General features: G+C 47.2%; 1 protein-coding gene across 13 annotated transcripts in view; it reads right to left on the bottom strand.

The window, feature by feature from the left end:
- LOC121586778 (focal adhesion kinase 1-like) overlaps nucleotides 1-27,309 on the bottom strand; it is a 189,382-nt gene that overhangs the window by 96,284 nt on the left and 65,789 nt on the right. For 4 of the 13 annotated variants that reach the window (XM_045226434.1, XM_045226439.1, XM_045226438.1 and 1 more), the window contains exon 1: nucleotides 22,462-22,666. The exons of 2 other annotated variants lie outside the window; for them this stretch is intronic. In XM_045226434.1, the coding sequence (XP_045082369.1) occupies nucleotides 22,462-22,540 (79 nt within the window). In that variant the 5' untranslated portion in view covers nucleotides 22,541-22,666. Of the gene's footprint in view, nucleotides 1-22,461; nucleotides 22,668-27,309 lie in introns of those variants that run through there. 7 more of the 13 variants (XM_045226430.1, XM_045226435.1, XM_045226433.1 and 4 more) reach the window with 3 other exon arrangements.

The raw sequence follows: 27,309 nt of genomic DNA, 5'->3' as shown, positions 1-27,309 counted from the left end.
TGGAAGTAACTTTCTGCTTAGGTAGAGAATGGGATGTTCTTCACCGTCATGTGCCTGGGTGAGGACAGCACCCAGACCCACCTCCGAAGCATCCGCTTGGACAATGAATTCCTTCTTGAAGTCTGGTGCCACCAGGATCGGACTGGAGCAGAGTGCTCGCTTCAGGTTGAGGGAAAGCCGCCTCCGCGCAGGGTTCCACTTCACCATTCGTGAGTGGCGTTTGGTCGTCAGCTCCGTCAACGGTGCAGCTATGGTAGCAAAATCTGCAATAAAGCGTCTATAGTAGCCAGCGAGGCCCAAAAATGACCTTACTTGCTTCTTGGTGATGGGCTGCGGTCAGTCCTGTATGGCCCGCAGTTTGGCTTCCTGTGGTTTGACCAACCCCCGCCCAATGGTGTACCCCAGGTAGTTTGTCTCACTGAAGGCCAGCTTGCACTTCTTCGGCTTTGCCGTGAGCCCTGCTTCCCTGAGCGAATCCAGCACCGCTTGTACCCGGGGGTATGTGGCTGGCCCAATCCGGACTTTGTATAACAACATCATCCAAATAAGCCGCGCGTGCACTCTTGTGGGGCGCAAGGACTCGATCCATCAGGCGTTGGAACGTGGCAGGTGCCCGTGGAGACCAAACGGAAGTCGGGTATACTGGTAGAGCCCCTCCGGGGGTGGCAAAGGCTGTCTTCTCCTTAGACGCCGGGGTCAGGGGCACCTGCCAGTAGCCTTTTGTGAGATCAAGAGTGGTTAGGAAACGAGCATGCCCCAAGGAGTCTATTAAATCATCGACACGAGGCATTGGGTATGCATCAAATTCAGACACTTCATTCAACTTTCGAGTAGTCATTACAAAATCGTACTGAACCGTCTGGCTTGGGAACTAGTACGATGGGACTTGCCCAGGCACTGTGGGACTCTTCGATTACTCCCAACTCCCGCATCTTCCTTACCTCCTTCTGTATAACCACTTTACGAGCCTCTGTGCACGCGGTACGGCGCTGGTTTCACCGTTCGGCCAGGCATGGTGCGGATCTCATGTTGGACCACCTCTGTGTGACCGGAAGGGAGGAGAAGACATCCTGGTTCTGCTCCACGAGTTCCAGGGCCATCTGTCGTTGATGTGGGGACAGATTTGGACCCAGCTGAACCTCTTCTCGCGCCGGTTCCTTGGTCTCTGTGGGGGTAGACAGCTGAACAGCGCCTCTCTGGCGTGCCACTTCTTTAAAAGGTTAACATGATAAATCTGCTCAGTTTTTCTTTTATCTGGTTGCCTCACCTTGTAGTTTACTTCTCCCATGCGTTCAATGACCTCATATGGTCCTTGCCAGGTTGCCAGGAATTTACACTCAACGGTTGGCACCAGGACCAGCACTCTGTCCCCCGGCTTAAACTCCCTGGGTTGAGCAGATCTGTTGTAGGAGGCTTGCTGTTGCCGCTGACTGGCCTCCAGGTGTTCCCGCATCATGGGATAGATGGCCTTCATTCTCTCCCTCATAGCCCCGACATGGTCGATCAGTGTCCGCTGTTGGCATGGCTGCTCCTCCCAGGCCTCCTTGGCGATGTCGAGCAGTCCTCTGGGTCTGTAGGAAAGCAAGAGCTCAAAGGGTGAAAAACCAGTAGAAGACTGAGGTACCTCTCTCACCGCAAATAATATGTAGGGTAACAGCTGATCCCAGTTGCGCCATCTTCCCCCTACCGCTTCCGCAGCATGGATTTTAGTGTTTTGTTAAAACGTTCGACTAGGCCATCTGTCTGGGGGTGGTAGACCGAGGTTCTCAGCTGTTTGATTTTCAGTAAAGCACCGAGTTCTTTCATCACCCTGGACATGAATGGAGTCCCTTGGTCCGTCAATATCTCTTTTGGGATTCCCAGACTAGTTGAGAGACGGAACAGCTCCTTGGCGATTTGTCTGGATGTAGCCTTCCTCAGCGGAATGGCCTCCGGGTACCGGGATGCATAGTCCAGAATGACCAGAATGTATTGATGTCCCCTGGAACTTTTCGGTAAGGGCCCGACTATGTCTAATCCAATCCTCTCAAAAGGAGTTTCGATAATGGGCAAGGGAATGAGCGGGTTTCTATATGTGGGCTTTGGCGCAACCTGCTGACACTCAGGGCAACTACGGCAGTAGTTCTCTATCTCTTTGTGTACTCCTGGCCAAAAGAAACGTTGCATGATTCTTTCCTTAGTCTTCTCTACCCCCAAGTGGGCCCCTAGCGGGTGTGTGTGTGCTAGGTTGAGTACTGTGGCCCGATAGGGCTGTGGCACGAGGAGCTGTTCATGCACTTCATCATTTTTCTTGACTATCTGATATACTAACCCCCGGTTTACTGCGAAATGGGGGTAAGTAGGGTTTGTCTTATCACCTAACACTACACCTTCTAATACCTGCACATTTCTTAAGGCATTTGCAAGAGTAGGATCTTGTAATTGAGCCGTACCATACTGGCCTGTGAGAGGGGAAGCTCTTGGGTGCCTGGGACGTCTTCTTCACTGGAGAACGGAGCACTTTCCTGGGCTGCGTTCTCTTCTCCCGTATCCGGACCAGTCTCGGTGTCGGTCTGGGCACCTGCCATCCCTATCAGAGCCCGGGCGGGAGTGAGTAACTCGGAGGATTGCACCGGAGCCTTCCCAGGATGAGTCTTGCCTCTCCGTTTCCGAGGTACTCGGGTTATCCTCTCCTGAGACTCTCTCCAGAGTGGGTAAAAGGCTGGGCAGTCTCGTCCAATTAGGACAGGGACGGGAGGGAATCAACCACCCCCGCCGTCGTGTGTATGGTTCCCCGTGTGCTGGTCATTGTAAGTTCAGTAATGGGGTATTCTCTGGTGTCCCCATGGACACAGGAAACTGGGAGGACTTTCCCCGGGGTCAGACACGTTGGGCCCACCAAATCCTTACGCACCAGGGTGGCCCGGCTACCAGAATCCAGTAAGGCCTCCACATCATGGTGATTCACAGTTACCGGGCAGGTGGGGGGTCGATCTGGGCCGCCATCTACGACTCCCAAGAGCGAGGCAAAACGGTGTGTGGGTGCTGAGCTGGAGGACTCCGCAGTGGGCATAGGTTCATCGGCTGGTTTCCCACACTGCCAGGAGATATGTCCCATCTCCCCACACCGGTAACACTGTCGAAGTTCCCCCCTCCTGGTGTACTCTTCTTGGACCCGCCTGGTTTCTGGCTCCCCCTGGAGCCGGGATAAGTCCTGACGTGGCTGGGTTCGAGACCTTGGGGTCCTTTGGACGGGTTCTTCCCATTTGTGGTGGGGCCGCACTCCTGGGGTCTTTTCGGGAAGCATTCAGCATCTCCGCTGTGGCCTGGTACTTTTCCACAGCTTCCACGGTCAGATCAGCCGTGGTCAAGGCCTGTTGACTGATGAACCGTTTTTGCCTCATAAGGCAGGGGCGCGTAGGTAACGATCCACCACAACGGCCTCCACCACCGCCGCTGCTGTATTCCTCTGCGGATCCAGCCATTTCCTTCGCCCCCGATCGGACAAGTTCATGCATCTGCGCCCGAGGAGGTTGGTCTGGTTGGAAGGTCCAGCTGTGAAAGCGCTGGGCCATACCAAACTTTGTGAGTCCATATCTGCTGAGGATCTCAGACTTCAGGGCATCATAGTCAGTAACCTGGTCAGGGCCCAGGTCCCGGACAGCATTCAGCGATTCCCGGTTAGAAAGGGGGCTAACAGACCAACCCACTGTTGCTTGGGCCAGGCTTCCCTAGTGGCCGTGGCCTCAAATGCATGCAGGTATGCCTCAATGTCATCGGTAGCTCCCATCTTAGATATAAAGTCACTTGCCTTTATTGGGCGGGTATTTTGGACCACCCTCTGTCTCTGCAACTGCAATTCCTCTGCCTTCAGAAGGTTGGCTTTCTTTTGCTCCTCCAAGAGAGCCACGTTTGCTTGCATCTGGGCTTGCTGGCCAGCAACAAGGGCTTTCAATATGTCCTCCATTTCAGTCGGCGGGGAGCCTACGGCCAACTTGGAAAACTGGGTGATCAAACCTTCGGTATCCTCCTCTGACATGCACTATTAACGCTTGAGCGTGCCCGTATTCTCCACCATCTGTGACGTCACGAGAGGCTACACAGCTTTCAGCGGGATTGCTCAAGTAGTGCAAAGGAGACAAGGTTCAAACAAAACAAGGATTTTATTATAGGTCTTGGGAAATTAACGAAAAATATAACAAAATTCTGTTCTCTTGTGGCTCTTTAAGGGTTAACAGTTCAGGGATGTCTCTTCCACATCCAAAATCATAATTCTCACTCGCTCAGATAACTTTTCCCCAGCCTTACTGTAGTCCACGTTGCAGCTAGTGGCCAACCCAGCCAAAAGTCCTTCCAAATGTCTCTCACGTATTTCCACAGGTGCATATATCCAAAGGTGAGTATTTCCCAAAGGTAAGTATCTCCAAATCCTTATATTCCTCATGGAAGTGGACGTGCAGCACTCTTGTCCTCCAGAGAGCCCAGGTTGGAGACTGTGTCTCTTCACCCCCCACACACTCCCTCAGTGTGTCTCTTCCCTTCCACCAACCTTCAGCTCATCAGCTCCTGATTTGTTTCAGCTGCGTGGGAAGATTGGCCATAGAGGGGTGGAGTTCCCGACCATACCAGCAGATGGAGCCATAGCTGTCTGGGTTTGCAGCCACCTCAGGGGGATGTAACGTCCCTCCAGGACACAGCCTCTCGTGACATCACAGAGTACATACATTATTTTTTTATTTTTCATACTGGCCCCTTGTGGGAATCGAACCCACAACCCTGGCGTTGCAAACGCCATGCTCTACCAACTGAGCTACATCCCTGCCGGCCATTCCCTCCCCTACCCTGGACGACGCTGGGCCAATTGTGCGCCGCCCCATGGGTCTCCCGGTCGCGGCCGGCTACGACAGAGCCTGGATTCGAAACAGGATCTCTAGTGGCACAGCCTTAGACGACTGCGCCACTCGGTCGCACAGTTCCTGATAGCACAGGCATGCTATTGTGGTAATCAGTCACATCTAGGTTCCTGATAGAATGCAGGCTGACACAACTAGTGTGGAGCAGTTGGGTGAATATACTTCAACTAGTGTGGAGCTGTTGGGTGAATATACTTCAACTAGTGTGGAGCTGTTGGGTGAATATACTTCAACTAGTGTGGAGCTGTTGGGTGAATATACTTCAACTAGTGTGGAGCTGTTGGGTGAATATACTTCAACCAGTGTGGAGCTGTTGGGTGAATATACTTCAACCAGTGTGGAGCTGTTGGGTGAATATACTACAACTAGTGTGGAGCTGTTGGGTGAATATACTACAACTAGTGTGGAGCTGTTGGGTGAATATACTACAACTAGTGTGGAGCTGTTGGGTGAATATACTACAACTAGTGTGGAGCTGTTGGGTGAATATACTACAAGTGCATTCAGCTTGTGTCAGCAGCACTGTTCCCTCTATGTGGCTGGAAAAGCCCAAAATAACCTCCCCTGGTAGAAGTGAGAGTTCACCCACATACTGACTAAGCACAGGCCGATGGAAAACAGGCGACTTCTACTGGATTTGGCTTCCAATGAAATGCCACAGATATGAGGTTTAGCATGTGAGCTTTAAAGACATATTCTGGAGAGTTAAAAGATGTGTTCTTAATACACTCAAAATGACTGTAATGGATACAAGGCTTGGCAGCAGTGCAGTCCATTTAAGAACGGACGGTGGGCATTGCAACACAGCACTGGCCACAGTATGAAAAATAAGGTTACAGCAGGGGCACTAGCTAAAGTGCACTGCTTTTATTTTTTCATCCAGGCGTCCACAGAGCCAAATGGCTCCAGTCAACAGTAAGTCAGAGACAGTGTGCACTGCAGCGCTGACTGAAACTGCTCAAACGGCCCTTTGTAATCAGTTAATCTCCCGGTCTGAGCTTGGGGTCTGGCCCATGACTTCAGGCAGGGTACACACACACACACACACACACACACACACACACACACACACACAGGACTGGGCTGTCAGATGACTGGCCAGTATCAAATCAACAAAACGCCAAGCAGAGCCGCTCTCTCTCCCCAGGGGCCAGGGTGTGTGTGTGTGTGTGTGATTCAAATCAAATCAAATTGTATTTGTCACATACACGTTTAGCAGATGTTATTGCGGGTGTAGCGAAATGCTTGTGTTTCTAGCTCCAACAGTAAGGTATATTTGTGGACGCATGTGAGCAACATGGGGGGGCACTAGACGTAATCTCTGCTACATTCCTGCTGGCCAGTGTGTTCTGTTTGTCCATGTTATTAACAGACATTCAATGAGGATCTACAACCAGGGAACAGGAGGACAGAACACACCCCTGTGGTGAGGCGCCGCGGGACAGATCAGTCACACACATTCAGCTGGTCACAGAGAGTAAGGTGGTTAGCACTGGGGGGTTTTTGCTGGCCAAAAAGTTTAATATATTTGCACCAAAGAAAACAAGTGATAAACAACAATACAGATAAAAAAACGACTAAATTTAAAAAAAATATTGTGCAGCCTAACTAAGGCTTATATAAAAACCACACCACCAAAAAAACGATATAATATACAATACATAAGTACTAAAATAAAAAAGGTTTGTTAAAACAGATACCAAAACCTACTAATTATAAATGTATAAATCAATTGAGTATTTGTTTTGTTTAAATGTTTGTGTGAGAGTTAGGCTATATGGAGGAGATTACTGAGTAGTTTGGTTCATCAGGCTGACCCCCAGTCTTCATGGAGGAGATTACTGAGTAGTTTGGTTCATCAGGCTGACCCCCAGTCTTCATGGAGGAGATTACTGAGTAGTTTGGTTCATCAGGCTGACCCCCAGTCTTCATGGAGGAGATGACTGAGTAGTTTGGTTCATCAGGCTGACCCCCAGTCTTCATGGAGGAGATTACTGAGTAGTTTGGTTAATCAGGCTGACCCCCAGTCTTCATGGAGGAGATTACTGAGTAGTTTAGTTGATCAGGCTGACCCCCAGTCTTCATGGAGGAGATTACTGAGTAGTTTGGTTCATCAGGCTGACCCTCAGTCTTCATGGAGGAGATTACTGAGTAGTTTGGTTCATCAGGCTGACCCCCAGTCTTTGCTTGAAGTTATTGAGGGATGATGATGTTTTGGCAATGAGAAGATTAGAATTCCATAGTATGGTACCTCTGTATCTGATAGAGAATTGACTATGTGAGGTGTGGCAGTGGGGAGGGTGAAGGTTATCGCAGTGTCTTGTGTTATATACAGTGGGGAAAAAATGTATTTAGTCAGCCACCAATTGTGCAAGTTCTCCCACTTAAAAAGATGAGAGAGGCCTGTCATTTTCATCATAGGTACACGTCAACTATGACAGACAAATTGAGCATTTTTTTTCCAGAAAATCACATTGTAAGATTTTTGATGAATTTATTTGCAAATTATGGTGGAAAATAAGTATTTGGTCAGCTACAAACAAGCAAGATTTCTGGCTCTTACAGACCTGTAATTTTTTATTTTTTATTTTTCACTCAAAAAAGAGGAGCCTCTTCTTCTTGAAGAGGCTCCTCTGTCCTCCACTCGTTACCTGTATTAATGGCACCTGTTTGAACTTGTTATCAGTATAAAAGACACCTGTCCACAACCTCAAACAGTCACACTCCAAACTCCACTATGGCCAAGACCAAAGAGCTGTCAAAGGACACCAGAAACAAAATTGTAGACCTGCACCAGGCTGGAAAGACTGAATCTGCGCTTGGTTTGAAGAAATCAACTGTGGGAGCAATTATTAGGAAATGGAAGACATACAAGACCACTGATAATCTCCCTCGATCTGGGGCTCCACGCAAGATCTCACCCAGTGGGGTCAAAATGATCACAAGAACGGTGAGCAAAAATCCCAGAACCACACGGGGGGACCTAGTGAATGACCTGCAGAGAGCTGGGACCAAAGTAACAAAGCCTACCATCAGTAACACACTATGCCGCCAGGGACTCAAATCCTGCAGTGCCAGACGTGTCCCCCTGCTTAAGCCAGTACATGTCCAGGCCCGTCTGAAGCTTGCTAGAGTGCATTTGGATGATCCAGAAGAGGATTGGGAGAATGTCATATGGTCAGATGAAACCAAAATATAACTTTTTGGTAAAAACTCAACTCGTCGTGTTTGGAGGACAAAGAATGCTGAGTTGCATCCAAAGAACACCATACCTACTGTGAAGCATGGGGGTGGAAACATCATGCTTTGGGGCTGTTTTTCTGCAAAGAGACCAGGACGACTGATCCGTGTAAAGGAAAGAATGAATGGGGCCATGTATCGTGAGATTTTGAGTGAAAACAACCTTCCATCAGCAAGGGCATTGAAGATGAAACGTGGCTGGGTCTTTCAGCATGACAATGACCCCAAACCCACCGCCCGGGCAACGAAGGAGTGGCTTCGTAAGAAGCATTTCAAGGTCCTGGAGTAGCCACATTATTCAAATAATTTGTAAAAATATTATCAATAAGGGTAGCAGATGAACTGCTCACTCTTGTGGGCTTATAGATGAGAGGATACAGATAGCTGGAGTATAAAGTATTCAAAAGGTCAGATGTCAGTGAGTGGTTTTCACTTTTAAATAAGTTGGTTGTAATCACCCAATAGAAAACAGATTTTATTTTAATTATTAATCAAATCCAAGGTTGATGCAAGAATATGAATGAAACTACCAATGTCAGAATCAGGTGGCCGATAGATCAAACAATCAAATCAATCGTTATTTATAAAGCCCTTTTTACATCAGCAGATGTCACAAAGTGCTATACAGAAACCCAGCATAAAACCCCAAACAGAAAGCAATGCAGATGTAGAAGCACGGTGGCTAGGAAAAACTCCCTAGAAAGGCAGACACCTAGGAAGAAACCTAGAGAGGAACCAGGCTCTGAGGGGTGGCCAGTCCCCTTCTGGCTGTGCCGGGTGGAGATTATAACAGTACATGGCCATTAAGGCCAGATTCTTCTCCAAGATGTTCAAACGCTCATAGATGACCAGCAGGGTCAAATAATAATCACAGTGGTTGTAGAGGTTGCAACAGGTCAGCACATCAGGAGTAAATGTCACTTGGCTTTTCATAGCCGGGCATTTAGAGGTTGAAACAGTAGGTGCGGTAGAGAGAGAGAGAGTTGAAAACAGCAGGTCTGGGACAAGGTAGCACGTCCGGTGAACAGGTCAGGGTTCCATAGCCGCAGGCAGAAGAGTGGAAACTGAAGCAGCGGCACGACCAGGTGGACTGGGGACAGCAAGGAGTCATCAGGCCAGGTAGTCCTGAGGCATTGTCCTAGAGCTCAGGTCCTCCGGGATGGGAGGGAGAGAGGGAGTGTAGATATGATTAAACTGGCTGGGGTAGTATAGATATAATTAAACTTAATTTACCACCAAACAATTAACAGGAGGGAATTTCTATGAAAAGAGATTCAATCTTATCAGATGTAAGTGCAAGGTCCTCTCTTTCAAAGAATTGAAAACGTTTCTGAACAAAAATGGCCCCTCCTCCTCCCAGTCTTGATGTTCTACAGTGGTGAGCAGCATTATGAGGAGACGTGTCATACAGCACGGCTGTTGGATGTTCTACAGTGGTGAGGAGTGTGAAGGTGAACGGAAAGGCTCTGGAGCAACGAACAGCCCTTGCTGTCTCTGCCGGGCCGGTTCCCCTCTCCACTGGGGTTCTCTGCCTCTAACCCTGTTGCAGGGGCTGAGTCACTGGCTTGCTGGTGCTCTTTCATGCCGTCCCTGGGAGGGGTGCGTCACTTGAGTGGGTTGAGTTACTGACGTGATCTTCCTGTCTGGGTTGGCGCCCCCCTTGGTTTGTGCTGTGGTGGAGACCTCTGTGGGCTATACTCGGCCTTGTCTCAGGATTGTAAGTTGGTGGTTGAGGATATCCCTCTAGTGGTGCGGGGCTGTGCTTTGGCAGAGTGGGTGGGGTTATATCCTTCCTGTTTGGCCCTGTCCGGGGTTTCTTCGGATGGGGCCACAGTGTCTCCGGACCGCTCCTGTCTCAGCCTCCAGTATTTATGCTGCAGTAGTTTATGTGTCGGGGGGCTGGGGTTAGTTGGTTATACCTGGAGTACTTCTCCTGTCTTATCCAGTGTCCTGTGTGAATTTAAGTATGCTCTCTCTAATTCTCTCGTTCTCTCTTTCTCTCTGAGAACCTGAGCCCTAGGACCATACGTCAGGACTACCGGGCATGATGACACCTTGCTGTCCCCAGTCCGCCTGGCCTTGCTGCTATTCCAGTTTCAACTGTTCTGCCTGCGGTTACGAAACCCCTACCTGTCCCAGACCTGCTGTTTTCAACTCTTAATGATCGGCTATGAAAAGCCAACTGAGATTTATTCCTGATTATTATTTGACCATGCTTGTCACTTATGAACATTTTTGAACATCTTGGCATGGTTCTGTTATAATCTTCACCCGGCACAGCCAGAAGAGGACTGGCCACCCCTCATAGCCTGGTTCCTCTCTAGGTTTCTTCCTAGGTTTTCGCCTTTCTAGGGAGTTTTTCCTAGCCACCGTGCTTCTACACCTGCATTACTAGCTGTTTGGGGTTTTAGGCTGGGTTTCTGTACAGCACTTCGAGATATTAGCTGATGTAAGAAGGGCTATATAAAATAAAATTGAATTGAATTGAATTGAGCAGCATTATGAGGAGACGTGTCATACAGCACGGCTGTTGGATGTTCTACAGTGGTGAGCAGCATTATGAGGAGACGTGTCATACAGCATGGCTGTTGGATGTTCTACAGTGGTGAGCAGCATTATGAGGAGACGTGTCATACAGCATGGCTGTTGGATGTTCTACAGTGGTGAACAGCATTATGAGGAGACGTGTCATACAGCACGGCTGTTGGATGTTCTACAGTGGTGAGCAGCATTATGAGGAGACGTGTCATACAGCACGGCTGTTGGATGTTCTACAGTGGTGAGCAGCATTATGAGGAGACGTGTCATACAGCACGGCTGTTGGATGTTCTACAGTGGTGAGCAGCATTATGAGGAGACGTGTCATACAGCACGGCTGTTGGATGTTCTACAGTGGTGAGCAGCATTATGAGGAGACGTGTCATACAGCACGGCTGTTGGATGTTCTACAGTGGTGAGCAGCATTATGAGGAGACGTGTCATACAGCACGGCTGTTGGATGTTCTACAGTGGTGAGCAGCATTATGAGGAGACGTGTCATACAGCACGGCTGTTGGATGTTCTACAGTGGTGAGCAGCATTATGAGGAGACGTGTCATACAGCATGGCTGTTGGATGTTCTACAGTGGTGAACAGCATTATGAGGAGACGTGTCATACAGCATGGCTGTCTCGTCAGTCAACCATGTTTCTGAAAGGGCAACGATGGAACATTCATGACTGAGAGAAGATAGATAATGAACAAGGTGGTCGTGGTTTTTAGGAAGACCTCGAACGTTGAAATGAAAGGTAGAAAATAAGCTTGTGTTGGAATTAGATCAACTGTTATACAGGTTGTTAAACTGGTTAACATTATAGTAATCACAAGTGATACATTTACATTTGTCATTTAGCAGACGCTCTTATCCAGAGCGACTTACATGAGCAATGAGGGTTAAGTGCCTTGCTCAAGGGCACATAGACAAATTTTTTCACCTAGTCGGCTCGGGGATTAGAACCAGTGACCTTTCGGTTACTGGCACAACGCTCTTAACCACTAAGCTACCTGACTTATCTCCGGTAAATTTCTCGAAATTTGAATCTGGATCAACACAATCATTATATTTATAATTTGCTTCATTAATATCTAATAGGTTAAAGACCATATTATCAGGGTTGATATCCTGCCCAACTAAGAGAGATACACAGTCGGAATCATCCAGAGAATGGAACGGAAACATAGAAGTGTCCAATACAACCATACATATGTGTTAGGTTTTATCAATAGGTGTGCACTTCCTAAGGATTGACAGTCCACATAACACCACTGAAGACTTCAGAGGGTTATGACATTTAGAGCAATGTGTGTTTTTGGTCATGAGGTTAGGTGAAACACATGAACAAAGTAGAATAGATATGTGTGTCTCTGTCTCTGTCTCTGTGTGTGTGTGTGTGTGTGTGTGTGTGTGTGTCAAATCAGTTGACTATAGCGGAGTCACTTGCCATAGGCCTACGAGGGGGGGTAACGAACAGCTGATCATACTTCAGGTATGTGATGTTGCCTTTCTTTCGTTGTTCAATTAGTCGTGGCAGCAGTTCCTTTCTTTTGAGGCATCCCTTTTTGGAGAAGTCTAAATTGATGAAGATTTTGGTTCCCTTCAGGCACTGGGCTCTCCTGAGAATCTCCTCTGGTAAACTGACTGGTGCTATAGATCTGGGCCAAACTGACTGGTACTATAGATCTGGGCCAAACTGACTGGTACTATAGATCTGGGCCAAACTGACTGGTACTATAGATCTGGGCCAAACTGACTGGTGCTATAGATCTGGGCCAAACTGACTGGTGCTATAGATCTGGGCCAAACTGACTGGTGCTATAGATCTGGGCCAAACTGACTGGTACTATAGATCTGGGCCAAACTGACTGGTACTATAGATCTGGGCCAAACTGACTGGTACTATATATCTGGGCCAAACTGACTGGTACTATAGATCTGGGCCAATCTGACTGGTACTATAGATCTGGGCCAAACTGACTGGTGCTATAGATCTGGGCCAAACTGACTGGTGCTATAGATCTGGGCCAAACTGACTGGTACTATAGATCTGGGCCAAACTGACTGGTACTATAGATCTGGGCCAAACTGACTGGTGCTATAGATCTGGGCCAAACTGACTGGTACTATAGATCTGGGCCAAACTGACTGGTGCTATAGATCTGGGCCAAACTGACTGGTACTATAGATCTGGGCCAAACTGACTGGTGCTATAGATCTGGGCCAAACTGACTGGTACTATAGATCTGGGCCAAACTGACTGGTGCTATAGATCTGGGCCAAACTGACTGGTACTATAGATCTGGGCCAAACTGACTGGTACTATAGATCTGGGCCAAACTGACTGGTGCTATAGATCTGGGCCAAACTGACTGGTGCTATAGATCTGGGCCAAACTGACTGGTGCTATAGATCTGGGCCAAACTGACTGGTACTATAGATCTGGGCCAAACTGACTGGTACTATAGATATGGGCCAAACTGACTGGTACTATAGATCTGGGCCAAACTGACTGGTACTATAGATCTGGGCCAAACTGACTGGTACTATAGATCTGGGCCAAACTGACTGGTACTATAGATCTGGGCCAAACTGACTGGTGCTATAGATCTGGGCCAAACTGACTGGTACTATAGATCTGGGCCAAACTGACTGGTACTATAGATCTGGGCCAAACTGACTGGTGCTATAGATCTGGGCCAAACTGACTGGTGCTATAGATCTGGGCCAAACTGACTGGTGCTATAGATCTGGGCCAAACTGACTGGTGCTATAGATCTGGGCCAAACTGACTGGTGCTATAGATCTGGGCCAAACTGACTGGTGCTATAGATCTGGGCCGTCCAACGGGGAACAAAGAGACATTCCTATGCGGCCACTCCATCTCCATGAGTTTAGGGTCCAGTTGATCTGCCTGGAGTTACTTGGCCTTGACTTCTGTGTCACGCCAAGTTTCAGTCTTTACGTTCTCAGTTACATTGATTAAAATGTTATTGCACCTCGATTGGTTTTCGAGGTAGTCTCCTTTGGAAGAGTGCTTGTCAAGTGTTGTCTGGAAAATTGAAAAATCCTCAGACATGATTTTAAATATGGTCTGGCTGGTGACATTCATGCCCTTTAGCTCCTCCACCTCCGAATGCGTAAATTCCAAACTCTGTTTGAATTCCATTACATCCTTAAACAGATCATCAACCATTTTGTTGGTAGTATCCATAAAGAGTTGCAGGAAGGACTTAAAGTTATCAAATCAAATCACATTTTATTGTCCACATGAGCCGAATACAACAGGTGCAGACATTACAGTGAAATGCTTACTTACAGCCCTTAACCAACAGTGCATTTATTTTTAATAAAAAAGTAGAATAAAACAACAAAAAAGTGTTGAGAAAAAAAGAGCAGAAGTAAAATAAAATACAGTGAGGGAAAAAAGTATTTGATCCCCTGCTGATTTTGTACGTTTGCCCACTGACAAAGACATGATCAGTCTATACTTTTAATGGTAGGTTTATTTGAACAGTGAGAGACAGAATAACAACAACAAAATCCAGAAAAACGCATGTCAAAAATGTTATAAATTGATTTGCATTTTAATGAGGTTAAATAAGTATTTGACCCCTCTGCAAAACATGACTAATACTTGGTGGCAAAACCCTTGTTGGCAATCACAGAGGTCAGACGTTTCTTGTAGTTGGCCACCAGGTTTGCACACATCTCAGGAGGGATTTTGTCCCACTCCTCTTTGCAGATCTTCTCCAAGTCATTAAGGTTTCGAGCCTGACGTTTTGCAACTCGAACCTTCAGCTTCCTCCACAGATTTTGTATGGGACTAAGGTCTGGAGACTGGCTAGGCCACTCCAGGACCTTAATGTGCTTCTTCTTGAGCCACTCCTTTGTTGCCTTGGCCGTGTGTTTTGGGTCATTGTCATGCTGGAATACCCATCCACGACCCATTCTCAATGCCCTGGCTGAGGGAAGGAGGTTCTCACCCAAGATTTGACGGTACATGGCCCCGTCCATCATCGCTTTGATGCGGTGAAGTTGTCCTGTCCCCTTAGCAGAAAAACACCACCAAAGCATAATGTTTCCACCTTCATGTTTGATGGTGGGGATGGTGTTCTTGGGGTCATAGGCAGCATTCCTCCTCCTCCAAACACGGCGAGTTGAGTTGATGCCAAAGAGCTCGATTTTGGTCTCATCTGACCACAACACTTTCACCCAGTTCTCCTCTGAATCATTCAGATGTTCATTGGCAAACTTCAGACGGGCCTGTATATGTGCTTTCTTGAACAGGGGGACCTTGCGGGCGCTGCAGGATTTCAGTCCTTCACGGCGTAGTGTGTTACCAATTGTTTTCTTGGTGACTATGGTCCCAACTGTCTTGAGATCATTGACAAGATCCTCCCGTGTAGTTCTGGGCTGATTCCTCACCGTTCTCATGATCATTGCAACTCCATGAGGTGAGATCTTGCATGGAGCCCCAGGCCGAGAGAGATTGACAGTCCTTTTGTGTTTCTTCCATTTGCGAATAATCGCACCAACTGTTGTCACCTTCTCACCAAGCTGCTTGGCAATGGTCTTGTAGCCCATTCCAGCCTTGTGTAGGTCTACAATCTTGTCCCTGACATCCTTGGAGAGCTCTTTGGTCTTGGCCAAGGTGGAGAGTTTGGAATCTGATTGATTGATTGCTTCTGTGGACAGGTGTCTTTTATACAGGTAACAAGCTGAGATTAGGAGCACTCCCTCAGCTCGTTACCTGTATAAAAATACACCTGGGAGCCAGAAATCTTTCTGATTGAGAGGGGGTCAAATACTTATTTCCCTAATTAAAATGCAAATCAATTAATAACATTTTTGACATGCGTTTTTCTGGATTTGTTTGTTGTTATTCTGTCTCTCACTGTTCAAATAAACCTACCATTTAAATTATAGACTGATAATTTCTTTGTCAGTGGGCAAACGTACAAAATCAGCAGGGGATCAATTACTTTTTTCCCTCACTGTAACAGCAGGGAGGCTATATATACAGCGGGGTACCGGTGCAGAGTCAATGTGCGGGGGCACCGGCTAGTTGAGGTAGTTGAAGTAATATGTACAAGTCACCATGCATAAATAATTAACAGAGTAGCAGCAGCGTAAAAATATGGGGTGGGGGGGCAGTGCAAATAGTCCGGGTAGCCATGATTAGCTGTTCAGGAGTCATGGCTTGGGGGTAGAAGCTGTTGAGAAGTCTTTTGGACCTAGACTTGGCACTCCGGTACCGCTTGCCGTGCGGTAGCAGAGAGAACAGTCTATGACTAGGGTGGCTGGAGTCTTTGACAATTTTGAGGGCCTTCCTCTGACACCGCCTGGTATAGAGGTCCTGGATGGCAGGAAGCTTGGCCCCAGTGATGTACTGGGCCGTACGCACTACCCTCTGTAGTGCCTTGCGGTCGGAGGCCAAGCAGTTGCCATACCAGGCGGTGATGCAACCAGTCAGGATGCTCTCGATGGTGCAGCTGTATAATTTTTTGAGGATCTGAGGACCCATGCCAAATCTTTTCAGTCTCCTGAGGGGGAATAGGCTTTGTCGTGTCCTCTTCACAACTGTCTTGGTGTGTTTGGACCATGATAGTTCGTTGGTGATGTGGACACCAAGGAACTTGAAGCTCTCAACCTGTTCCACTACAGCCCCGTCGATGAGAATGGGGGCGTGCTCAGTCCTCTTTTTTTTCCTGTAGTCCACAATCATCTCCTTTGTCTTGGTCACGTTGAGGGAGAGGTTGTTATCCTGGCACCACACGGCCAGGTCTCTGACCTCCTCCCTATAGGCTGTCTCATCGTTGTCGGTGATCAGGCCTACCACTGTTGTGTCGTCGGCAAACTTAATGATGGTGTTGGAGTCGTGCCTGGCCATGCAGTCATGGGTGAACAGGGAGTACAGGAGGGGCCTGAGCACGCACCCCTGAGGGGCCCCCGTGTTGAGGATCAGTGTGGCAGATGTGTTGTTACCTACCCTTACCACCTGGGGGCGGCACGTCAGGAAGTCCAGGATCCAGATGCAGAGGGAGGTGTTTAGTCCCAGGATCCTTAGCTTAGTGATGAGCTTTGAGGGCACTATGGTGTTGAATGCTGAGCTGTAGTCAATGAATAGCATTCTCACGTTGGTGTTCCTCTTGTCCAGGTGGGAAAGGGCAGTGTGGAGTGCAATAGAGATTGCATCATCTGTGGATCTGTTGGGGCGGTATGCAAATTGGAGTGGGTCTAGGGTTTCTGGGATAATGGTGTTGATGTGAGCCATGACCAGCCTTTCAAAGCACTTCATGGCTACAGACGTCAGTGCTACGGGTCAGTAGTCATTTAGGCAGGTTATCTTAGAGTCCTTGGGCACAGGGACTATGGTGGTCTGCTTGAAACATGTTGGCATTACAGACTCAGTCAGGGACATGTTGAAAATGTCAGTGAAGACACTTGCCAGTTGGTCAGCACATGCTCGGAGTACACGTCCTGGTAATCCGTCTGGCCCTGCGGCCTTGTGAATGTTGACCTGCTTAAAAGTCTTACTCACATCGGCTTCGGAGAGCGTGATCACATAGTCATCCGGAACAGCTGGTGCTCTCATGCATGTTTCAGTGTTGTTTCCTCGAAGCGAGCATAGAAGTGGTTTAGCTTGTCTGGAAGTCTTGTGTCACTGGGCAGCTCGTGGCTGTGCTTCCCTTTGTAGTATGTAATAGTTTTCAAGCCCTGCCACATCCGACGAGCGTCAGAGCCGGTGTAGTACGATTCAATCTTAGTCCTGTATTGACTCTTTGCCTGTTTGATGGTTCGTCGGAGGTCATAGCGGGATTTCTTATAAGCGTCCGGGTTAGAGTCCCGCTCCTTGAAAGTGGCAGCTCTACCCTTTAGCTTAGTGCGGATGTTTCCTGTAATCCATGGCTTCTGGTTGGGGTATGTACGTACAGTCACTGTGGGGACGACATCATCGATGCACTTATTGATGAAGCCAGTGACTGATGTGGTGTACTCCTCAATGCTATCTGAAGAATCCCGGAACATGTTCCAGTCTGTGCTAGCAAAACAATCCTGTAGCTTAGCATCTGCGTCATCTGACCACTTTTTTATTAACCGAGTCACTGGTGCTTCCTGCTTTAGTTTTTGCTTATAAGCAGGAATCAGGAGGATAGAGTTATGGTCAGATTTGCCAAATGGAGGGCGAGGGAGAGCTTTGTATGCATCTCTGTGTGTGGAGTAAAGGTGGTCTAGAGGTTTTTTTCCTCTGGTTGCACATTTCACATGCTGGTAGAAATTAGGTAGAACGGATTTAAGTTTCCCTGCATTAAAGTCCCCGGCCACTAGGAGCGCTGCCTCTGGATGAGCGTTTTCCTGTTGACTTATGGCCTTATACAGCTCATTCAGTGCAATGCCAGCATTGGTTTGTGGTGGTAAATAGACAGCTATGAAAAATATAGATGAAAACTCTCTTGGTAAATAGTGTGGTCTACAGCTTATCATAAGATACTACCTCAGGCGAGCAAAACCTCGAGACTTCCTTAGTATTTGATTTTGTGCACCAGCTGTTGTTTACAAATATACACAGACCGCCACCCCTTGTCTTACCGGAGTCAGCTGTTCTATCCTGCTGATGTAGCGTATAGCCCGCTAGCTGTATGTTGTCCATGTCGTCGTTCAGCCACGACTCGGTGAAACATAAGATATTACAGTTTTTAATGTCCCGTTGGTAGGATAACCGTAATCTTAAATCATCCAATTTATTCTCAAATGATTGAAGATTGGCTAATAGGATTGATGGGAGCGGCAGTTTACTCGCTCGCCGTCGGATCCTGACAAGGCACCCCGACCTACGTCCACGATATCTCTGTCTCTTCCTCATGCGAATGACGGGGATTTGGGCCTTGTCGGGTGTCTGTATGATATCCTTCGCGGCCGCCTCGTTGAAGAATTTTTTTTTGTCCAATACGAGGTGAGTAATCGCTGTCCTGATATCCAGAAGCTCTTTTTGGTTATAAGAGACGATGGCAGAAACATTATGTACAAAATAAATTACAAATAACGTACAATAGGTTAGAGGGCTGTAAAACGGCAGCCATCTTCTCCGGCGCCATTATTATTATTATATTATTATTGCGGCGTTTTTAAAGATCTATTAGATCTTTATAGAACTCTTTGTTGATCAAGTAGTTCATGGAGTGTAGTGTTGATACGTATTCCTCTTCCGCATTGAGCTTTGCAGCGTTTTTCTGTCTAATATTAGCCATGCCGCTTGTTGTGAGCTAAAATGAGTTCGCAAACACAACCCACACCCCGCCTCCCGGAAACAAGCTCTGCCAGTGAAATAATAAAACACACACACAAGCGACACAGACTTGATGACATATGCACCAGTACGATAAACAGAGAGAAGGCGGAGAACTTCCTCTGTATGGATCCTGGCTGCCCTTTACTAAGCGGGCAGGAGATCACCAACTCGCAGGTTAGTGCTGTGGATACAAGCAGTATGCGGGGCAGTAAGCCAAAACACCCGTCAAAGATGCTTGTGGGAGACAGTGGTACGAGCATTCGCTTATCCACGGAACAACCAATATCTTACTAAGGGGGGGGGGGGAAGGGTCCACCTGCAACATATGCACTCAGTCACACAAACACTAACACACACACACACACACACACACACACACACACACATACTCACACACAGCTGACCTCTGTGGCCAACAGCCATTATGCAGTGTAATAGTGATCACAACAACCCCAGGCAGTTTAATCATAGTTACACTACCCCAGCCAGTTTAATCATATCTACACTACCCCAGCCAGGTTAATCATATCTACACTACCCCAGCCAGGTTAATCATATCTACACTACCCCAGCCAGTTTAATCATATCTACACTACCCCAGCCAGGTTAATCATATCTACACTACCCCAGCCAGGTTAATCATATCTACACTACCCCAGCCAGTTTAATCATATATACACTACCCAGCCAGTTTAATCATATCTACACTACCCCAGCCAGTTTAATCATATCTACACTACCCCAGCCAGTTTAATCGTATCTACACTACCCCAGCCAGTTTAATCGTATCTACACTACCCCAGCCAGTTTAATCATATCTACACTACCCCAGCCAGGTTAATCATATCTACACTACCCCAGCCAGTTTAATCATATCTACACTACCCTAGCCAGTTTAATCATATCTACACTACCCCAGCCAGTTTAATCATATCTACACTACCCCAGCCAGTTTAATCATATCTACACTACCCCAGTCAGTTTAATCATATCTACACTACCCCAGTCAGTTTAATCATATCTACACTACCCTAGCCAGTTTAATCATATCTACACTACCCCAGACAGTTTAATCATATCTACACTACCCCAGACAGTTTAATCATATCTACACTACCCCAGACAGGTTAATCATATCTACACTACCCCAGCCAGTTTAATCATATCTACACTACCCCAGCCAGGTTAATCATATATACACTACCCCAGCCAGTTTAATCATAGTTACATTACCCCAGCCAGGTTAATCATATCTACACTACCCCAGCCAGGTTAATCATATCTACACTACCCCAGCCAGTTTAATCATAGTTACACTACCCTAGCCAGTTTAATCATATCTACACTACCCCAGTCAGTTTAATCATATCTACACTACCCCAGCCAGTTTAATCATATCTACACTACCCCAGTCAGTTTAATCATATCTACACTACCCTAGCCAGTTTAATCATATCTACACTACCCCAGCCAGTTTAATCATATCTACACTACCCCAGCCAGGTTAATCATATCTACACTACCCCAGTCAGTTTAATCATATCTACACTACCCCAGCCAGTTTAATCATATCTACACTACCCCAGCCAGTTTAATCGTATCTACACTACCCCAGCCAGTTTAATCGTATCTACACTACCCCAGCCAGTTTAATCATATCTACACTACCCCAGCCAGGTTAATCATATCTACACTACCCCAGCCAGTTTAATCATATCTACACTACCCTAGCCAGTTTAATCATATCTACACTACCCCAGCCAGTTTAATCATATCTACACTACCCCAGCCAGTTTAATCATATCTACACTACCCCAGTCAGTTTAATCATATCTACACTACCCCAGTCAGTTTAATCATATCTACACTACCCTAACCAGTTTAATCATATCTACACTACCCCAGACAGTTTAATCATATCTACACTACCCCAGACAGTTTAATCATATCTACACTACCCCAGCCAGGTTAATCATATCTACACTACCCCAGCCAGTTTAATCATATCTACACTACCCCAGCCAGGTTAATCATATATACACTACCCCAGCCAGTTTAATCATAGTTACATTACCCCAGCCAGGTTAATCATATCTACACTACCCCAGCCAGGTTAATCATATCTACACTACCCCAGCCAGTTTAATCATAGTTACACTACCCTTGCCAGTTTAATCATATCTACACTACCCCAGTCAGTTTAATCATATCTACACTACCCCAGCCAGTTTAATCATATCTACACTACCCCAGTCAGTTTAATCATATCTACACTACCCTAGCCAGTTTAATCATATCTACACTACCCCAGCCAGTTTAATCATATCTACACTACCCCAGCCAGTTTAATCATATCTACACTACCCTAGCCAGTTTAATCATATCTACACTACCCCAGTCAGGTTAATCATATCTACACTACCCCAGTCAGTTTAATCATATCTACACTACCCCAGCCAGTTTAATCATATCTACACTACCCTAGCCAGTTTAATCATATCTACACTACCCCAGCCAGGTTAATCATATCTATACTACCCCAGCCAGTTTAATCATAGTTACACTACCCTAGCCAGTTTAATCATATCTACACTACCCCAGTCAGTTTCATCATATCTACACTACCCTAGCCAGTTTAATCATATCTACACTACCCCAGACAGTTTAATCATATCTACACTACCCCAGCCAGGTTAATCATATCTACACTACCCCAGCCAGTTTAATCATATCTACACTACCCCAGCCAGGTTAATCATATCTACACTACCCCAGCCAGTTTAATCATAGTTACATTACCCCAGCCAGGTTAATCATATCTACACTACCGCAGCCTCAGAATAAAGTATGCTTATAGGATGTCATACTGGTCACATTCACCATGTCACTGTATCTGATAGGTGCATAATAACTAAAGATCAGTCAAGAGGCAGCTAGTCCAACAAATATATTTAGTCATGAAAAGAACAGTTGTACGGGTCCAGCTTGTGCTTGTCATAAACACGGACCTCACTCACGTAGCCTAAACCGCACTACATCAAAGTAGAGTACTGTTTTTATGAACAGAGTGAACCCAGCCAACCACACCCCCCCAACACTGGACCAGGGAGGGAAACATCACATTCACACAGTGAAATGCATACAGTAACCGTAACGGACGGTCATCTAATACACAGTAAAGAGTGTCCGTACATCAAGGCAACAGCCAACATGACGACAACAACCAATTGAATTGATCCCATCTAACAATTATACAGTCGGATAAAATTAGCTCACGCAAACAAACTGGAAACCTAAGACCGACACACAAGCAACTATGTCACCTGAGAATCTTTCGCTTTTCTTGTCTCCCCCTCCTTTCTCTCTTTTCTGTCCTCCCCCTCCTTTCTCTCTTTTCTGTCCTCCCCCTCCTTTCTCTCTTTTCTGTCCTCCCCCTCCTTTCTCTCTTTTCTGTCCTCCTTTCTTTTCTCTATACCCTAATTAATACCCTGTCCAATGCCTACCTCCAATCAGAAAGGGCCAGCAGGCGCATGTCACCCTGGAGCTGTGTGGGGAGAGACATCCGTACCCATCTGCATACATTGGGCAAGTAGAAGAGATTCCTCTGGGCACACACACGCTCTCTGACACACTCCCAGACTACAGCAACTCTCTCCAGAGTCAACACAGCGACTGAAGCTCCACTAATGCTCATAGCATTTTCCATCCGCAGCTGAAAACCACACACACACACACACACACACTCTCTCTCTCTCTCGCTCTCTCTCACACACACGTCCCGGCCTCTCCCCGCTGACGTTGCGTCACATCCTGATTATTACAATGGTTCCGAGCACCTGGAATGAGTCATCCTGAGATTCCCTGGAGTTGCTTTATTATTATGATGATTATTTATTATTTTTGTACATTTTAGAGCGACTTACAGTTAGTGCATTCATCTTAACATAGCCTTAGTCCCATATCATTCCCATGCCATTCCTATGTTATCCAAATCCCATTCCACACCTCATTCAGTCCCACCTCCAGTTATGTGGGGGAGAGGCTGAATCAAGAGACTTCCTCTTATCAGAGGCATCATATGACTGGATAAGTGGTGAGCATTCTGATTGGCTCTCTGGTGTAGAGGAGGGGACTGCGAGCCTACTGATTGCCTAGATGTAGTTGTAAACAACCTCAGCATGGCTGAGTGGGAGCTATGCCAGACAGTGAGAGGATTGTTGACAGCTATAGAGTGGGGCCTCCCTCCCTCCACCTCTCTATCCCTCCCCATCCCCCCCCACCCCACCCCCTCTCACCCTTCCCCTCTCTCTCCCCCTCCACACATACCTACTGTGATTGCAGGGAGTTAACCCTTGATCCGCTATTCCAGATCTATCTACTGTATAGGAAGCCTTCCATTCTGAGGGTTATGAATATGACATGATATTCACCATCAAACCGCTGGGAAAGTACACCCACGTTTGATAGATATCTGTATAGCAGTAATTGCATTACATCTGTAGTCCAGTAAAGCACAAGTCATGCTTGATAAAGCAAGGTCTCCTTTGCAAGCCTCTAGTTCTTCTACCACAATGTTGTTCAATCCACATGACATGAACAGTTAGCAATTAGCCTCGTAGTCCATCAATGACTCATTTAAAGAGGATTAAAATGAGAGACAGAGAGACAGAGAGAGAGAGAGACAGAGAGACAGAGAGAGAGACAGAGAGAGGTAACTTCCACAAAGCTGTGAACGATCTGAGGGACAAGGCAAGAAGGGCCTTCTACTCCATCAAAAGGAAAATACAATTTGACATCCCAATTAGGATCTGGCAAAAAATACTTCAATCAGTTATAGAACCCATTGCCCAAGAATTCACAACACCAAATTGAGACTCTGCAAAAACATCCTCCGTGTACAACGTAAAAAAACTAATAATGCATGCAGAGCAGAATTAGGACGATTGCCTCCTTCTTTCCACTCCTCTCCTCTTTTGACCTCACCCTCTCACCGTCCCCCCCTACTCACAAGGCAGGCAATACGCTTGACCTCATCTTTACTAGATGCTGTTCTTCTACTAATCTCACTGCAACTCCCCTCCATGTCTCCGACCACTACTTTGTATCCTTCTCTCTCTCGCTCTCCTCCAACACTACTCACTCTGCCCCTACACAGATGGTAATGCGCCGTCGCAACCTTCGCTCTCTCTCTCCCGCTACTCTCTCCTCTTCCATCCTATCATCTCTTCCCTCTGCTCAATCCTTCTCCCTCCAATCTCCTGATTCTGCCTCCTCAACCCTCCTCTCCTCCCCTTTCTGCATCCTTTGACTCTCTATGTCCCCTATCCTCCCGGCCGGCTCGGTCCTCCCCTCCAGCTCAGTGGCTTGATGACTCATTGCGAGCTCACAGAACAGAGCTCCGGGCAGCTGAGCGGAAATGGAAGAAAACTAGACTCCCTGCGGACCTGGCATCTTTTCACTCCCTCCTCTCTACATTTTCTTCATCTGTTTCTGCTGCTAAGGCCACTTTCTACCACTCTAAATTCCAAGCATCTGCCTCTAACCCTAGGAAGCTCTTTGCCACATTCTCCTCACTGCTGAATCCTCCCCCCCACCCCCCCTCTCTGTGGATGACTTCGTCAACCACTTTGAAAAAAAGGTTGACGACATCCGATCCTCGTTTGTTAAGCCAAATGACACTGCTGGTCCTGCTCACACTGCCCTACCCTATGCTTTGACTTCTTTCTCCCTCTCTCTCCAGATAAAATCATGCGACTTGTGACGGCAGGCCGCCCAACAACCTGCCCGCTTGACCCTATCCCCTCCTCTCTTCTCCAGACCATCTCCGGTGACCTTCTCCCCTACCTCACCTCGCTGATCAACTCATCCTTGACCGCTGGCTATGTCCCTTCCGTCTTCAAGAGAGCGAGAGTTGCACCCCTTCTCAAAAAAACCAACACTCGATCCCTCTGATGTCAACAACTACAGACCAGTATCCCTTCTTTCTTTTCTCTCCAAAACTATTGAGCGTGCCGTCTCTAGCCAACTCTCTTGCTATCTCTCTCAGAATGACCTTCTTGATCCAAACCAGTCAGGTTTCAAGACTGGTCATTCAACTGAGACTGCTCTTCTCTGTGTCACGGAGGCTCTCCCGCACTGCTAAAGCTAACTCTCTCTCCTCTGCTCTTATCCTTCTAGACCTGTCTGCTGCCTTTGATACTGTGAACCATCAGATCCTCCTCTCCACCCTCTCCGAGCTGGGCATCTCCGGCGCGGCTCACTCTTGGATTGCGTCCTACCTGACCGGTCGCTCCTACCAAGTGGCGTGGCGAGAAGCTGTCTCCGCACCACGTGCTCTCACCACTGGTGTCCCCCAGGGCTCAGTTCTAGGCCCTCTCCTATTCTCGCTATACACCAAGTCACTTGGCTCTGTCATATCCTCACATGGCCTCTCCTATCATTGCTACGCTGACGATACACAACTAATCTTCTCCTTTCCCCCTTCTGATAACCAGGTGGCGAATCGCATCTCTGCATGTCTGGCAGACATATCAGTATGGATGACGGATCACCACCTCAAGCTGAACCTTGGCAAGACGGAGCTGCTCTTCCTCCCGGGGAAGGACTGCCCGTTCCATGATCTCGCCATCACGGTTGACAACTCCGTTGTGCCCTCGTCCCAGAGTGCGAAGAGCCTTGGCGTGACCCTGGACAACACCCTGTCGTTCTCCGCTATCATCAAGGCGGTGACCCGATCCTGTAGGTTCATGCTCTACAACATTCGGAGAGTACGACCCTGCCTTACACAGGAAGCGGCACAGGTCCTAATCCAGGCACTTGTCATCTCCCGTCTGGATTACTGCAACTCGCTGTTGGCTGGGCTCCCTGCCTGTGCCATTAAACCCCTACAACTCATCCAGAATGCCGCAGCCCGCCTGGTGTTCAACCTTCCCAAGTTCTCTCACGTCACCCCGCTCCTCCGCACACTCCACTGGCTTCCAGTTGAAGCTCGCATCTGTTACAAGACCATGGTGCTTGCCTATGGAGCTGTGAGGGGAACGGCACCTCCGTACCTTCAGGCTCTGATCAGTCCCTACACCCAAACGAGGGCATTGCGTTCATCCACCTCTGGCCTGCTGGCTCCCCTTCCTCTGCGGAAGCATAGTTCCCACTCAGCCCAGTCAAAACTGTTCGCTGCTCTGGCACCCCAATGGTGGAACAAGCTCCCTCACGACGCCAGGACAGCGGAGTCACTCACCACCTTCCGGAGACATTTGAAACCCCACCTCTTTAAGGAATACCTGGGATAGGATAAAGTAATCCTTCTACCCCCCCCCTTACCCCAACCCCCCCCCGAAAAAAAACACACAAAAAAACATTGTAAAGTGGTTGTACTACTGGCTATAAGGTGAATGCACCAATTTGTAAGTCACTCTGGATAAGAGCGTCTGCTAAATGACGTAAATGTAAATGTAAATGTAATACCCGCTAATTATCCAGAAAAGAGCTGTTAAATTCTACAACCACCTAAAAGGAAGCGATTCCCAAACCTTGCATAACAAAGCCATCACCTACAGAGAGATGAACTTGGAGAAGAGTCCCTTAAGCAAGCTGGTCCTGGGGCTCTGTTCACAAACACAAACAGACCCCACAGAGCCCCAGGACAACAACAACACAATTAGACCAAACCAAATCATGAGAAAACAAAAGGAGAATTACTTGACACATTGGAAAGAATTAACAAAAAAAAAGAGCAAACTAGAATGCTATTTGGCTCTAAACAGAGAGTACACATTGGCAGAATACCTGACCACTGTGACTGACCCAAACTTAAGGAAAGCTTTGACTATGTACAGACTCAGTGCGCATAGCCTTGCTATTGAGAAAGGCCGCCGTAGGCAGACCTGGCTCTCAAGAGAAGACAGGCTATGTGCACACTGCCCACAAAATGAGGTGGAAACTGAGCTGCACTTCCTAACCTCCTGCCAAATGTATGACCATATTAGAGACACATATTTCCCTCAGATTACAGAGATCCACAAAGAATTAGAAAACAAACCCAATTTTGATAAACTCCCTTATCTACTGGGTGAAAGACCACAGTGTGCCATCACAGCAGCAATATTTGTGACCTGTTGCCACAAGAAAAGGGCAACCAGTGAAGAACAAACACCATTGTAAATACAACCCATATTTATGTTTATTTATTTTCCCATTTGTACTTGAACTATTTGCACATTGTTACAACACCATATATATATATATATACATAATGACATTTTAAATGTCTTTATTCTTTTGGAACTTCTGAGTGTAATGTTTACTGTTAATTTTTATTGTTTATTTCACTTTTGTTTACTATCTACTTCACT

This window comes from Coregonus clupeaformis, chromosome 17 (assembly GCF_020615455.1).
Source record: "Coregonus clupeaformis isolate EN_2021a chromosome 17, ASM2061545v1, whole genome shotgun sequence".
Lineage (NCBI taxonomy): Eukaryota > Metazoa > Chordata > Actinopteri > Salmoniformes > Salmonidae > Coregonus > Coregonus clupeaformis.
Note: the sequence above shows the minus strand (reverse complement) of the source record. Positions and strands in the feature narration are given on the sequence as shown.